This window comes from Lipophrys pholis (assembly GCF_963383615.2).
Source record: "Lipophrys pholis genome assembly, chromosome: 4".
Classification (NCBI taxonomy): domain Eukaryota; kingdom Metazoa; phylum Chordata; class Actinopteri; order Blenniiformes; family Blenniidae; genus Lipophrys; species Lipophrys pholis.
In genome coordinates this window covers 31,003,425-31,019,730 of record NC_137637.1, presented here as the reverse complement: position 1 = coordinate 31,019,730, position 16,306 = coordinate 31,003,425, and the positions used below count along the sequence as shown (strand labels likewise).

Genomic DNA, 16,306 nt, shown 5'->3' with positions numbered 1-16,306 from the left:
TATTACCTTCGTATACTGAAACTCTTCACTTGGCGCAAAAGAGAACTCCCAGTCAAAAGCCCAGTAAATTCATTGTCTTACAAAAAACTGCCAAAGAACCAAGCTCAAAAGGCTGATTATTATCACAGCTGAATTGCACCTGAAGTCAAACTGTACCAAAGATCATGTCTAGGTGTTGTATGATATGCATAATGAGGTTAAAATAAGATTTGGGAAGGAGAAGGGTGAGGTGAATGTAACGCAGAGAGCGACGGTGGTTTTGAAGTAACTGTTCTATTCCCACTTGACGTGTTTAATTCAACTAACACAAACAGTTCTGACTACATGTGGATATATGAAGGTCACTGGCATTTCGATTCTCTTATACAATGCCACTGTCTCAAGAAGCAGAGAAGCTACGCAATGGTAAACATAAAGGTAGTTCAACTGTCATGAATTGTACAATGAGTTAAATATTTAATGGAAAAGCTAAATTGAACATCTGGCATGTTTACCTATGTTCTACTGAGAAGAAAGAAGGTTTTTTTTGGGGTTCAGCTTTTGAGAGCTGCAGCACAAGTGTGAACGCTTCCAAATGTTCCATGGCTGTGCTCACAATCAGTGACAAGGGGATAACTCCTGAAGTCTAAAATAAGCTCAGAGAGGATATACTGCTTTTTTTTCTTTAGCAATGAATACACTGAGGTGGTTTACTCAAATTAACCTTTTTTTTATGGAGGGGGGGGGGGGGGGGGGGGTCAAAAAAGGGTTTTTAATATTTACTGTAGACTTTCAATTGTACGTCCCAGTGGGGCGATGGTTTAATTCTGGACCATGACTATGGGGGACCCGAGTTTTAATTCCTGTTGGCACAAGAATTGCATCAGGCATAAAAACCAACTAACTTCGCAGGTTGTAATGACTTCCTGAGGTGAACAGATACTTCTGCAGTACGGTTTCATTTCGGGAACTGATTACGAGGAGTTTACAAAAAACCACATGGCTTCAACAATAAGTGGTCAAAAGCAATTGAGCTGAGAAATCCCACCACAGAGCAGGTCCTTTTAGACTTGGCATTGTAAAATGCTCCATGTGTGCTTCATTGGGTTCCCATACGCCTATCTATCAACACCGATGACACGATCAGGACCACAACCAGTACGTCCAACAAATAAAAATCCCCCTGTCAGCACATTTTATGGAAGATAAGCAAAAGGCTTTTAAAAGTCAAAAAGCAGAACAGAAAGGTCAGGCTGAAATATTCAAAGATAAACATTTGAACTTGAGAACAACTTTCTCATTCTGGGAGGACTGAAGACATATTTCAGACTATTTACACCTGCATTGAGCTTAGTTGTGAGTGAATGATTCACTGGTCCATCATATAATACAACCCAGAAGGAATTTAATCAGCATCACATTTATTCTGCATGAGGACACTGCAGTCAAATCATCAAGAACTATGTTCAGTGTAAACAATAGTGAGTCCTGAAAGTGAAAATGTGCTCTCTCATGGTCACATACAAGCCATCTGCTCACTCCCATCATGTTGTTGTTGGATTATAATTATAATTTTCTTATTGATCAATCCATTAAAGTACCATACAATCCTTGTACATGTTGTATATCTTCCTGTTGTGCAAACATGAAGGCACAGTACAGTACGGGACTATTTTTTAGTTTTAACTTCACCAATGAACGTGTGACGAACGAGGAAAATTCATTAAAATATAACTTTTTAAGGAGGCAATCTCCACGAAGACCTTTCTTTCTCTGAGTTGGGGGCTCAAAAACTGAACATGGAATTTGCAATGAGATACGATACGATAATAATCAAATTTCAAAAAGACATGCTGATTGAAGTTGTATAAAACAGATGCAATGGACTCACAGTTTTCTCAATATCAGACAAAATTAAATTATCCTGAATTTAACTTGGCAAAGACACTATTGCTGTTTCCAAAATAAGAGACATGCCGCGATTATTTGTCGGCCATGAAAGTGCAAAGAAACATCAACCGTGACCTGAAACATTAGTCACTGAGAGCAGCAGTTGTTCAACAGGCTGAGCACAATTCACTAGTGGTCAGCTCAAAGTAACCGTGCAAATCCAAGCATATAATCAGTGTCTGCCTCACGGCGGCTAAATGAATTGTCTGGCCAGCAGCTGGGAGAAAAAGAGAGCTGGAGACGAAGAAAAACACTCGTCCAGCCTAATGAAAGATAGGCCGGTTATTAGAAGTCATTACAGAGCGGCCGGGCAGCGACCACAGACATTCCTCCTGACAAAACACACTCACACTTTGGTTGTCAACATTGAATTTTTCTGCTTTGGCTGCAATTTCTGCAGCACATGCTTTTCCCCTGTTCACATTTAAGGGACATTCAGGAGAAGACAGACACTTTAATCTCTGTGTGACTTTGTCTTTTTCCATATGTGCCTGTTTTTTTGCTGTATGTGTCTCTCCCTCTCTCCCTCTCTCTCTCTCTCTCTCTCTCTCTCTCTCCCTCTCTCTCTCTCTCTCTCGCTCTACATCCTGTCTGTGTCTCTGACTCCCTCTCTCATACAGCGGACCAATGATGGGTTGTCAGGAAAGGGTTAAGAGCTCTGCTCAATGAACTCAGCTTTAAAAGTCTGCTGGAAGCTACCGGTTCAGCCTTTAAATACAGTCATTTGACACATCCAAGCGGGGGCTTGTAGAGGAGAGCAGCTGCTGACCCAAACCCAAGCTTTAAGGGCGAGCTGGTGCGTCGGCGTCACACTGCTTTGGACAGCATGAAGGTTCTCTTCCTCACCTGCATGCTGGTGCCGTGGCTGGTGGCAGCCTCAGCCCGGAGATCTGATCAAGACTCACAGCTGATACCGGGATCTCTACCTGGCTGGCAGCAGAATGGATACTTCAGTGACCATTTGAAAGCAAGGAGGGCGAGGGTGAGAACCTCATGATTTATATTACACTTATCAGCAATATATATATATATATACACATTTTAACTGCTTATTTTCTTCCAGAAAATGCTTTAAGATTTTAATTTTTTTTTTTATGCAGAATGAGAAATGTTCAATTTTTCATCTCTTCAGAAGGTTGTCACTGCAACACAACAGCATTGATAAATTGTAAAATAAAGTTGCAAAGATTTTTGAGCTCAAATAAAAACGTGCAATCCACTTCATTGGGGGTAAATCAAAAGAACCTATGTTCTAACCGTAAAATAAATGCAGATCTGATGATGGTTAAATTCAAAAAAGAAAAATGCATGTCAAAATAAGAGCTTCGCAGGAAGAATCGGAGCTTCTTCATAGTTCCCAAGATTGACTCTAAACAACAAATTAATAATACACTCAATTAATCTGCTTTCTATACATAATAATGACAGAATCTGTCACCACTTGATTTGACCATTTTCTCCCTCCAACAGATAATATTTCACTCTGCACACAGCCCCAAACACACAACATCCACACACTGCAGCCTTCCACCAGACAAACTAAGCCCTGAATAAACCACACAAACCATCGACTTCAACCACACTAACCCTTTCAAGAAACATTTGGATGAGCCAAACCAAACTCTGGTTTGATTTATCCCTGGGAAGCACTTGGAGGGAAAGAAAGACCCAAAGAGAGAGGGAGAGAAAAGAGTGAGGCAATACTGTGGAGAGCCTCTTCACTTTTAATGAACTTCATTTGAGACAAGCCGCTCTTCCTAAAAACAAACAAACAAACAAACAAAAAAAAGAAAGAGAATTTCAGTAATGGCAGACCCTGAATAGACAGAACTCCGACTCTCTGCTGCCGCCACAGTTCACCACTTTAGTCTACGTTCAATGGACCTACTTTTTATTGTACAATATAAAAGGTTGCGTTTCCTCTCTGACTGGTTTGGAGTTGAGTCGGTTCAAAGACTGAGCAGCAGAGTGGTGGTTGGTATTCAGCTCAAGGAGACTTTGACTGGATGCAGCCAATTCAAGGAAACTGAACCCAGGCTTTAGTGATGGAGAATAAACCAGGGAAATATTGTTTTCCCCAGTGTTGTTCTCAGACTCCAGCTTTGATGTTCAGTTTGTTTATTCGCTGCATAATCAGTTTCTTCTCTCAAGCTGAATATCTAAACCGGACTTTAGATATCTTGATGTTTTTAGTTCCAGATGTCCGAATTGGTGACTTGAGATGATTCTTAAAAACATTTAGAAAAATTTTAACTCCCCTGTGCCTGTTTTCAGTCTCAAAACGACTTTGCTTGAAGGGTGGAATGCATCCCAACCAGGAAGGCTCGAGAAGTGTCTGAGGTCAGGGGCCAAAGGTTAACTCAAAGTTTCCACATCTGCATGGGCACTTTGGTCCAAGTAACGGGAATCTCACCATCCGTCCACATCTGGACATCTGCCTAACTGCATTGTGCTGGAAAAAGCCCAAACACGTCTGTTTCGTCCATTGTATGCATGTGGTGCATATTTGACCTTATCAAGGATGCATTTTGGTCTCTCCAAGAACAAAGAGACCATGAAAAGACGTATTGACCAGGTATGATTGCTGTCCCATCAACAGCTGAACCAGCAACTCAGGAATCATGACGATAAAATAAAAAAAAATTAAAAAAGACCAGCAAAAATATAGCTAATAGATAACTGAAATTATCCACATCTCCTTCATGCTAACCCTGGAAAATTAATTTTCCATTCTAAATGGTCCAATGCAAGGACCAGAACCACAATGGGAGGAGGACAACAAGACCGCATCATTAAAGACCCGTGCGCACAGCACAGTCTGGACTTCAGTGATTTTATATAAACACAATACACGAATGGCACAAAACATACACGTTGCATTTCCTGCAAAACATCTAACTCATGCTGGTTGCCATGTTGAACTGATTTATCAAAGTCGTAGATCAGACTCTAAAGACTAGAAGACTAAAGCAAAACGTATTAGAACCATATAAAAGGTTTGTTCTGTTATTGCTTTGCTATTTAAAGATTATTTTTAAAGATTTGATCCAATTTGAAATTAAAAGCATTTGAAAGTGTGGGATTTAGTTATTTATAATAAAATGACCATATAAAATGCCTTCTCCTAGAATGAAAACAATAAGTCTTTGGTCAAATTGTTTGATTATTGTATTTAATACTCTTACCCTGGATGTACGAGAAAGCATGCACATTCAAGAGGGTAGGGTTTGGGTAATTGAAGGACGCATTGACTGGCCAATGATGTTAGACCAAAGACTGCACCTTTACTGCAAAGACAATTTTGGCTTGTCAAGAAACTGTATCACACTATGGCGACCGGTCTGTCTCGTTGTAATTAGTGGAAAACACTGATCCACATCAGCTCCGACTGGGACCGGCTGTCAGCCAGTGGCCAGCTGGTAACTCAACACTGCGTTACAAATTGCCGTCTCCTCCGTCATTAATTTCTGTGAGACCATGCTGTCAGCGCTGCAATCGACAAAAAATAGTCAAACAAACAGCAGGAAAAAGCTACGCCTCAGCAGAACCCAATAAAAACATCATCCAGCAACACACTTCACAGGCGGGGACAAATAAATCCAAGCACACATTCCTGCTGGACCAGTTACTGTAGACCACAGTCAAACACCGGCCCTGGCTCCTAAACTGTTAAAAGACTGCTGAGCAGTGATGAATTTCAAACCTTAAGGACTGCAGTTGAATTGGACTTTCTGAATTGAATTGTGTTCACAAAACACACCACAGTGATCTTAGTTCACAGTTTTAATGTTCACCTCCACTGAAACTGTGAATCCCTTACTTGTGTCCCTGCTTTCGTCACATTTTCAGCATCTATCATCGTTGCTTACGATGGATTAATTACTGATCAAATTGTTTACAGCAATGTTCACTCAGCTACAGCCAACAATGACATCAAACCAAAGAGCGTGGGCACATTGTGTAACTGTAATGGCTGTAAAGACCATCTCCAATTTTGTATTTTCATCTGAATGTAACCAACAACCGAGTGATTATAATTGAAACCAGATAGTGCTTTGATTTATTTATTATCTGATTTCCGCCCAAAACTCATGTAACTGATGTATGTTTTCCTAACTTCCTGGCACCGGGAGTGTCGATGTACACATTGCTCTGGTCAATAAGCTGCTTGGTTAATGCCCGAGTCATGTCTCTCCTGCAGAGGGCGCTGTATCCTGCTGATGAACCTGATGACAGTCCGATGCCAGAAGGAGGAGACGCTTCTGGTAAGACCAAAGATACATTTAGCACATCTGCAGCTGGTATAACTAAATGAAATGATAGGAAATAAATTTAAATTTTCGAGTAAATTTGACTAAATCATTTGTGTTTTGAGAGAAAACTCAAAGACAAACTTCACGTTTTCAAGAAATATATTTGCATGATAAAAAAAAAAAAAAAAAAAAAAAAGTTAAAGACCAACCTTGAATGAGTTGATAGGTGTGAATTCATTTGAAAACAGTGGAGGTGGTTCAGGCTTTACTTTCCTGCAGCAGTTTTCTAATGGCATGCACTTGAAGGAAGCTGAGGCTGATTATTCTAAAGAGAGCTTGATGACATGAGGCGACTCTGTTCGCAGATCTTCCCACCTGCCTGCTGTGTGTGTGTCTGACCGGCTCAGTGTATTGTGAGGAGGTCAGTCCTGACATGACCACTGTTCCCACTCTGCCGAAAGAAACTGCGTATCTGTACGCACGCTTCAACAAGATCAAAAAGATCAGCAACAAAGATTTTGCCGACATCTGTAAGTCTGAAAATTGTTGAAACTGTTTTTTTTTTTTTCATTTAACAGAGAGTGCGAGCATTTTTGAAACATTCCACCTTGGGAACTATTTAAAAGTTGTGTTTTCAGTGGCTTCAAGCACCGCTGTCTTGTAAACGGACCAACCAAATTTTACAGTTTGCCTTTGTATCGTTGGTCAACAGTGACTCTGAAGAGGATCGACCTGACAGGGAACCTCATCTCAGAGATCGAAGACGGGGCTTTCTCCAAGCTCACCATGCTGGAACAGCTGTCTCTGGCTGAAAACAAACTGGTCAAACTCCCGATGCTTCCTCCCAAACTTGCCATCTTCAACGTCAACAACAACTTGCTTAAAACCAAGGGAGTCAAGGCAAACGCATTCAAGGTCCAACATCTTCAACTCACCTGACGTTTCAAACAATAATGTCTGCAGGTTGTCCGCCCAGAGACACAAGTTATGTTTGAGCTTCATCCGGCTAAATTGTGTACTAATCGTCTGTGGATCCCTGAACTGTGCACATACTTCACAACACACACCAAGATAGATTATTTCATGAGTCATAGTGAGTCTATGTAGTCAGTACTCCACTTTCAAGTACACCTTAATTTACACAGATTAATGGACTTTAGAGGTCTTTGATTATCTGTGGTGCATTTTCTCCCCTCCAGAAACTCACCAACCTGCTCAACCTGTACATGGGCGACAACCAGCTGGAAGCGGTTCCCTACATCCCGGAGAGTGTTCGGATCTTACATCTACAGGTGTGTATGTTAAACAGAAAAGGCCGTTTAAACTGTGCCGATACACTGTACGCTCTTATTATTGCACATCTTGTAGTATTGATGAACAGAGGCATAGAATTACTTCTCCACAAAGGAAACTGAGAGAAGGTGGACTGAAGATAGATGCTGTGTGAAAAATGGAACTGTTCCTGAGTGAAGTAGAGATTCTTAATGTGTAAATAATTGGCTATAGCTTCAATGTGCCAAATACTGTTGTTTAATGTTGATATTTGATAGAGCAAAAAACAGCGTCCACTTCTTAGAATTTCGAGCCAAAACCCTTTGTGTTTTTTGTGAGTTAAAGCCACCAGTGAGTTGGTCAATAGCACACAAACCTTCTGCTGACTCAGCACAAATACGTACCCGCAAATTGACACTACCACACTGTGACACTGCCTTGCATTGTTTATAACACGTATATATATATATATATATATGTGTATGTGTCTTCTCTAATGACGGTTTACATCCTGAACCTTCTCTCTATTTCCTCCAGAACAACAACATCACAGAGGTCACCATAAACACCTTCTGCAGGTCCAACGACACCTACTACCTACGATCAAGCCTCAGTGAGGTCCGTATGGACGGTAACCCCGTGGTGCTGTCGAAGTACCCCGACAGCTTCACCTGTATGAACGTACTACCCATTGGACGGTACCGCTGAGACCAGCAGAGAAGCCGTTTGCCCCCCACCCTACATCACAGTGCTTATGAAGTACCACAACGTTCTGGGTGTTTTGGAGAGCTGGCCCCACAGCGACAATGGAGGTTGTCCACGTTTTTACTTCAGCAAACCCACAAACAGCTCGTGTCACTGGCAGTTAAAAATTGAACGGTTAACTGGACTGATGGTGCAGAAATGCAGGTCTTCCTCAATTAATCAATGGCCCTTTCACTGTCTGGCGGGATCAAGGTTTAAACTTCTGTTGTGAGTTCATCACGTAGTGTCAAGTCTCGATATGCTTCAAACAAACCAAACTGTTCAATCACATACAGAAACGGCGATTTTTAAAAACTTTCTGTAGTTTATATTTCTATATTATAGAAGTGTTGAAGTCACAACTCAGTCAAGACATCCTCTTCTTGTGAGGGAGCAGTGGTTGACTCTTTCTGCTCGGGACAAATGACAACAATTAAGCATCACAGCCTTCAGTTCTACTTCCACTTAGTTTGAAGCACACTGACCAACTGACTGTGGCTCTCAAACTGACGGCCTTTTTACGAAAGGTACACAATCAGCGCTGCCTGAGGTTTTCACAAACTTAGCAAATGATTTCTAAAAGTGGGATAATGTTGAAAGAACATTTTAGAGAGCAAGATCTCCCTGGAACTTTTGTATTGCCAATCTGAATAAGGAACTTTTTTTTTTTTTTTAGTTAGTTCTTTCCCCCTCAAAAATGTATTTTTTAGATAACCAAGTGCATTTAAAACACTTGTATTATGAACACACATCTATTTGTTAAGTCTGCAAGAACTTGAACCACACTGCAGCCATCATTTTACAGAAAATTAGCAAAATGTAATATTTAGTGGAGGAAAAAAAGTAGAGAAGTTGAGCTTGTGGGGTTTTTTTTTTTTTTGGGATGGGTTTGAAGCCAACATAAAAAATAAGCATAGCTATCCCAGCTGAATAATACATAGCCCAAATAATTGTTTTTATTAAATTTGAGTAAATTTCAGGCAAATCTAAATAATCTTGTCATTGAAGAAGACTTATTATGACTGTATTTGTAATGTCACCTGAGCATTATTAGATGTCTTCTTATGTCAAGCAATCCATTTCATTTTTCTGTAACACCAGAAATTTCTGTAAATACTATTTCAGTTTAGTAAAAAGGTTCACTTTACTGTACTGGTATGTGAATGAATGAATTTTATTCGTAACTATTCCATTAGAAATGTCTCTTCATAAGGTCAACGTCCATGTAGCCTCGGCTGGCTTCCGCCTCTCTGATGCATTTTGTGACCTACCTTCACTTTGCTTTTAATTTATAGACTCCAGAGGAAGTAATCTAGGGAACAATGTATCTATGAACTATAGTAATGTGAAAGTTACTCCTCTCGCTTTCTGTCTGCTTTTAAATGTCTTGCTTTTGTCCCTAACTCTTCCCTTCCAGTAATAGAAATGACTGTCGAGATTATTACTGATGTGAATAAGACAATGGTGTACAGGAAGATGTGTATGTGACATGGCTATGATTAAAAATATTTTAATGAAAATAAACTTTTTTTTATAATGAAAACAGTGCTTGATGTCATTAAAGCATCATATCTAAACGAGAAGTTTAAGTCTTTCTACATCTGGTTAACCAGCATGCTTGAGAAATGAAGCTTTCAGATGATAATGTAGAAGAGTTATGTTCATTGTTTAGTTAAAAATTATATATGAATGTTTAACATGTCATTTGAATATCACTTAAAAACTGTTCGAAAAGGGAAGACATAGTGCTTAAAAAAACGTGTGCCAACGGAGGAAGAAAATCTGGCTTAAAAACAAGAGAAACCACGTTGCCTTAAATTCATGGTTGGTAAAACTAAGGATTAAAAACTTTGAAGGAAGCGAATTTCTATAAACACAAAACTGAGTGATGAAGTAAAATGACTTCCAGTTTTCTGCGAGGGATACTGCGTTAAGCTCTTACTACAACCTTGAGTGAGCTTGCCCTTCATCAGATCGTCTAGACCACACGTGTCGAACTCCAGGCCTCGAGGGCCGCAGCCCTGCACGTTTTGCATGTCTCCCAGCTTCAACACAGCTGATTGCAATGAGCAGCTCGTTATCTGGCTTTGTGCTGAATGTGGTGATGAACCATCAGGACATTCAGGGGAGGGAGACATTGAAAACGTGCAGGGCTGCGGCCCACGAGGATCTGAGTTTGACACCCCTGGTCTAGACCGAGCCCAGGTCACTACAGTCCATATAAAAGGTCAATTGGGCTTTTGCCACAACCTTTAGTATCATTGCCGGGTATCATACAATGTGATCGCTAATCAATAATTTTACCACAGCGATGGTTTACACTTTTCTTGTGATCTTATACTCGACCAACATGAACAATGGGTGAATTACATAATGCAGCACAAAGGGTCCGTTGACATGGCGACGTTTTAACGCATCGTTTTTGTGTTTTTGTTCCAGAAGAGTTTCTCGTTTACATGGCAACATTTTAAAAACGATGTCCGTTTACATGTAGACGGCAGAAACACTAAAAATAATGTGGTTAGCATGTTTGGCCACTAGTGGGTGCTGTTGTTTGTTTTCGTAATGAACCACAAACACATGTGCGCAAAGAATAATACACTATAAACCTTAACAATGGAGGGTACACAAACACTCGTTTCCGACGTCTACACGGAGACGGAGCCGGAGCGCTTCCAGACGGTTGCAGAGAAAGTTGAAGATTTCCACCTTGGGAGCCGATTCCAGAAAGTAGCGTTTCCAGCGGCACCGTTAGTAATTCAAAGAATAGTGGAAGGTAGGTTAAACCTACCTAATATGACTTTCAGCCCTGGAGAAACAACTGACACAACCTGTAACTTCAGAGTCGGTGCATAAATGATGCAGTCTGTAATTACCAAAAAATAAGACGTGATTGTGGTGAAGCTAATTCAGTGACTTGTGACAGCTCCAGCTCACACTGATTGGCAAATAGCGGCTGGAAAATCAAACAGATAGTCATGTCTGCAAAAACAAAAGCTCACTTAGATTACATTACGTATGTTTGTGCATGTGTGTGCAGGGATATTTACTCCAGTGCGTCCATCACTGTGTAGCCATGCGTCTGCTGTCCCCCGCAACAGTGATGGGCTGGATTTTACACAAAACCAAATGTTTTGCTCGCTTTTATTTGTTTATTCCTTCAATTAAATGTTTTGCCTGTGTGTCATTAGAGCGTGTGATGCATTAAAGCAGGATGGTTAAAACGGGAATTAAATTTTTTCCATAGTAACACTAAAGAAAATGCAAGAAAAGCTAAATAAAGGGTTTAGAGCACACAGGCCCAATATGGAAAATGTGGGTTAATCCTTCTTTAGTGGCGCCAACTTGGCAGCTCTTTACATTCTCCAAGTAAACAGGCGAATTGGTTCCATATTGCTTCTGCAGCTTGATGCACTATTTAACATTTTACTGCTACCTCTTCAATCAAGCCCCACCCTCATATATACCATGCCCACACTAACTCATACCTTCCAAATTCATTTTTAGCCTGAATATGAGCAGCATACATCAGCTTCTACTACAGTGTTGTAGGCATTTGTTATGCGTTCATGGTTGACAACAAGACTGTAAAAATTACAAAGATGTCATTTATAAATGAGGGGACAGAAGGGAGATTCATTCATCTGTGCTTAACTGTTAATCAACTCAAAATAAAGTGAAAAACAAAACATTCAAACAAATATCAAGACAGAATGCAAAAATCTCCATGTTGTTTAATGGTAGTTTTCTACGTCTATTTATTGCTGCTTGTGACACAACTTATGATGCATTTCATTGGTCAGCAGAAACTAAATGATGGTATTATTTAACACATGAAACTGGCATTTGACTCTGAAGGAAAAAATGTATAAATGGTCCTGAGTGGGTTAGACCGACTACTGGAGAGCAAGAAGCCGTTGAACAAATAGAAGTTTTATCAATAATCATTATGATTATTATGATATTTCAACAAAGTAAAACCTAAAAGTCGCCCATTGTGGCCTGCAAATCTAGACATTCGACCCAGTCACCTCTTGGTAGACAAGATAACAAAACTCCTGCACTGATTGATGAGCAGAGGTCAAAGTTCAAAACCAACCAGAAGCTGACCTTATACATCCGTCTGCTCTCTGACTGACTGACTGACTGACTGACTGACTGACCATCTGGTCTCCACACTTTGGATAGACTGAAGTCTGCAAGAGCCCCGAAACATGTCAAAACATTTCAGGGGAACAACAACAGGAAAATATTATGTAATACGTGTCTGAGGGAAGACTTTTGGGAACCGCCATGTTTCTAGAAATTCCGTCTTACTTCTTCTTCTATTCAGTTTGAGAACAAGTACTAATGCGTCAAGCAGGTGAGCGAGTTTTTTCCCCCCATTGTGGGTGCAGGAGCACCGTCACTTACTTGGAAGTGTTGGAACGCTTTGGCTCGATCGTCACATCTCTCTGTGAAAGTCCTCAGAGTCCTGAAGAACATCAGCAGATCACTGGTCTCCTCCACGCTGAAATTACAACGCACACGTCGTTAAAACTGGTTGTTCATGTGCCTCAGTAGCAAGATGGTGACAAGCTCACGGTACAGTAACATTTGACACAAAGAGCATTGAGAGGTTTATTGTGTAAAACCCCAAAAAGTTGTGCAAGTATTGACACAGACCGCTCAGAATAACAACATCAGGAGCTGATGTTTAGTATGTATTCAAACAGTGAATATCAAGGAAGACATTACATTCGTAACCGATGAGCTAACAATGCTAACGACTACACAAGGATACTGCTTACATGCTGTTGCACATTTATGGAAAGTTGACTAGAAAGAAAACATAATAGCAATAAGGATGAGCACAGCAGGAGGGAAGACAGTCCATTCAAGAAGTTGTGTTAACTTCACGAGGAGGCGCATGAAGTTGGAATCAGGGCATCAAGAGCCACAACACACAGAGGCGCCCAGGAAATAGACATCGGATGTCGTTGCTCACTGTATAGTAAACAGGATGGGATGTCAGAGGCATATTAATTATTGGGCCGAAGAGAAGATTTAAAGCTTTCTTTTCTCACATTATCTCACAGTACGCAATATTTCACAGTCAGGTCTGTGCACCACCGAAAGAATCCAAACTACAACTAATGGAAATTCCCCACCAAATCGTTGTTCAACTGGGAAACCTCAGCAGCATGAGCTAATATTGCAATTATTAGACATTATTCAATACAAATCTGGCATATTTTGGAGGTCTTAAACCAACATTATAGATGAGAAAGAGATTTCAGACTAAAGTCCTAATAATATCTGTCAATGATTACAGGAAATACTGTACGTCCAAAAAGTACAACTTTGTCATTTTTTTAGTACAGCTTCATCATTCACACAAAATAGGACAAGTCCAACCGTTTGCTTCAAAATAGTGCTTGATTACAGAGAAAGATGTATATTAAGATTACAACCTAAAGGAAAACAAAGAAGAAGAAATCTCTCTTTTGCTTTGGTTTGGTCCGTCTCGCAGAGCCCGAGACACTCTGTTAAACGATTTCCAGTTTTCCATGGGGGCCCGGGGCTCGACGGCAACCGGGTTAAGTTTCCAGATGACTGTTATTCCACACAGAGCTGATGGAAACATGGCAGCACCCTGCCATATCATGGAGCATGACCAAAAACAAAAAAAAAAACTAAATAAAAGACAGCGACAAAAAGACAGAAGAACAGAGATTAATCCTTGGAGATTGTGTCAAAGTTCTCTTCTTATTCTTTGCAGCCTTTGTTTCCTGAAGCCTTCAGAACTATAAGGTTTCTGCTTTACTGAGGCACTGCTGAAGGTGCATCAGGGCTTTCTGGAAGAAGCTGACCCATCATCTCTCTAAAGTTAGGTATGAGAACCAGAGAGGGCTAACTCTACCACATCTCAGACTGCACACACACAAAAAAAAATCCTGATTACATTCAAAGTAAAAGATTCCATTAAGGATGCCATGTTCTCTAAGCAGCTGGATGTTGTAATGGTCCAAACAACACTTTCAGTCTTATTTCCTTACCAAATATAAAATGTGGCTCTTTTGTGACCACAAAAGAAAAACTGGTTTATTACTTCAACCATAATGCATGCCCATATGCTGAAGGATTTCATGTGTCTAATGAAAAAAAAAGAAAAAAACGGTCTTGGAAACAAACCCAGGTCTGAGGTTGATGGACATCACCTGCTACTGCTGCTGCCCTGACCTCAACACACTTCAGCTTAACATCATCAGTCTGGCTCGGCGCTCGAAACACAAAGCCGACAGGACTCAGTGAAGTTCAGATATTAGGGAGCCGCCTCCTCCAGATGCAAGCGAGGCCGTATTTCAATAGCAGTGATTTAAAAAGACGTTTGGCATGTTTTAGTTTAGGTGCCCTTTAAAGGTCTCATTTTGTACCGTTTCTAGACAAATTCACATAGTTTGTCAGAGGTCCAACAGGAATGTATTCCAAGTGTATTACCCCAAATCCAGCATTGGTCCTGAATTTCAGCCAGTCTAAAAGTTCCTCCTCCGTTTCTGTGTCTGTACCTTTAAATGCTAATGAGTTGTGGCTGTCCACGCCCACTCCATGTCTGTATTCAGGTAGCATTTGTGAGAACAAATTCCGCCAACTCTTAATATTAGAGGACAGAACTCATCTACCTGTGGGAGGGTCAAAGTGAGTATGCACTACCAGGGGGAGTGGCTATTTCCCTGCATGATGTCATGAAAGGAAAATCTCTGATTCGCCTGTCTGAGTACACGTTTGCTAAAAAGTGGAGCAAGCGAGTGAGCGGTGTGACAGACTTTCTCCACTTCTGGGACCTCATACACAGGCTATGGGGACACATTGTACTGTTTTCAGACAGACCAATGTGTCCCCATAACATGTGTATCCTTTATAAAGAGAAGTTTGCATAATATGGGAACTTCACTGTAAGTCCTTTTAAGGGCATAATTCATCATATGCATCAGGAATGTGTTTAGAACACAGTGCATGAATATGTAGAATAAAGTAAGACATAGAACTCTACTATCTTTAAAATGGTCATTGTTGAGATGGGTCCATCTTGTGGAATTCAGGCTAAAAGGAGAAGCTGTGTTGTTTTTTTTAAGCAGCCCTGAGACAAATTACTGATCGTGGAAACAACCAGAAATCCAGCAACAGTGCCACAATAAAACTCTCTCTGCCCAGATCTTCAGTGGTTTACACAAAACCAAGTAGAAACAGCACGGATCCATCCGGTGTGTGATTTCATACGGCAAAATGGCTTGGGCGAGGCAAAACTCATTGATGTGACACAGCAGACCAGTTTATCCAGACATTATTACACCTGCTCTCGTTGCCAATGTTGGAGCAGAATCAAAACACAGGTGGAACAAGGTGGGCACCCAATTACATGATATAAGTTAGGATTGAATTCATTGTCAAAGCAGCTCCAATATAAACTGAAAGGGATAGAAGGACAGGTTTTGTTTTGTTTTTTTCTAATTTTGTATACAAAAAGTAGTTACGATCAAGAAGTCATATTTTTTCTACAAGCAAAAGAGCAATGAATGTCACCTTTTGCTGAAATATTGAAATCCTGCTGCCCTTCTGAATGAAGCAGATTCTGTTCACGCTGACCTTCTAGAGTCATGATATTGAGTCGGTTGCTATTACAGATAAGCTGTCAAAAGTATGCGTTCATTGTGCCAAACTGAATTTATAGATGAAAACACAGATTTTTATTCTTATGTGCATGCAATGTGCTTTTGTAGCTGAGTAAACAAAAAAAAAAAAAACCCCATTGCATCCCGTTTTGATTGCAGTAGAAGATCCAGAACAAACGTCTCAGAGTCACTTTGATGTATTAAAAAGCCAAATCTTAACAAGTGTCAGATGATAACAATCACTGTGTCAACACGCGCAGCACGAAAACTATTATTGGCTGGAGGCGAGGGACAGCTGTTTGTGCAGGTCCAATTCATTAACCAAATAATTCTGTCCTGAAACAAACCCTATATTATTTAAGACGCTATCTAATTGGCATTACATGTGTAACTGCAGGGGCTCTCCGTTGGGCGATGAGCCCTGTCAAAACATGGGTGGCCCCAGAGCGCAGCTGT

The 16,306-nt window shown here is 40.5% G+C and overlaps 2 protein-coding genes across 2 annotated transcripts in view; one reads left to right on the top strand and one right to left on the bottom strand.

Moving 5' to 3' along the window:
* Positions 1-16,306, bottom strand: part of cenpp (centromere protein P) — a 90,736-nt gene that overhangs the window by 67,485 nt on the left and 6,945 nt on the right. The window contains exon 6 of the mRNA XM_080460740.1: positions 12,612-12,708. Within this exon, the coding sequence (XP_080316866.1) occupies positions 12,612-12,708 (97 nt within the window). The remainder of the gene's footprint in view (positions 1-12,611; positions 12,709-16,306) is intronic.
* On the top strand, positions 2,540-9,779 carry ogna (osteoglycin, paralog a). Its single transcript, XM_080460741.1, has 6 exons — positions 2,540-2,911; positions 6,131-6,194; positions 6,548-6,712; positions 6,895-7,097; positions 7,382-7,474; positions 7,992-9,779. The coding sequence occupies exons 1-6, from the start codon at positions 2,756-2,758 to the stop codon at positions 8,160-8,162; spliced, it is 852 nt and encodes a 283-aa protein (XP_080316867.1). The 5' UTR covers positions 2,540-2,755; the 3' UTR covers positions 8,163-9,779.

What these genes read in the sequence shown, in the direction of transcription:
- ogna (XM_080460741.1), top strand. Translation starts at nt 2,756, where the DNA reads ATGAAGGTTCTCTTCCTCACCTGCATGCTGGTGCCGTGGCTGGTGGCA. An exon ending in AGAAGGAGGAGACGCTTCTG is followed by an intron (nt 6,195 to 6,547) that starts GTAAGACCAAAG and finishes CTCTGTTCGCAG; the next exon opens with ATCTTCCCACCTGCCTGCTG. An exon ending in TTCGGATCTTACATCTACAG is followed by an intron (nt 7,475 to 7,991) that starts GTGTGTATGTTA and finishes TATTTCCTCCAG; the next exon opens with AACAACAACATCACAGAGGT.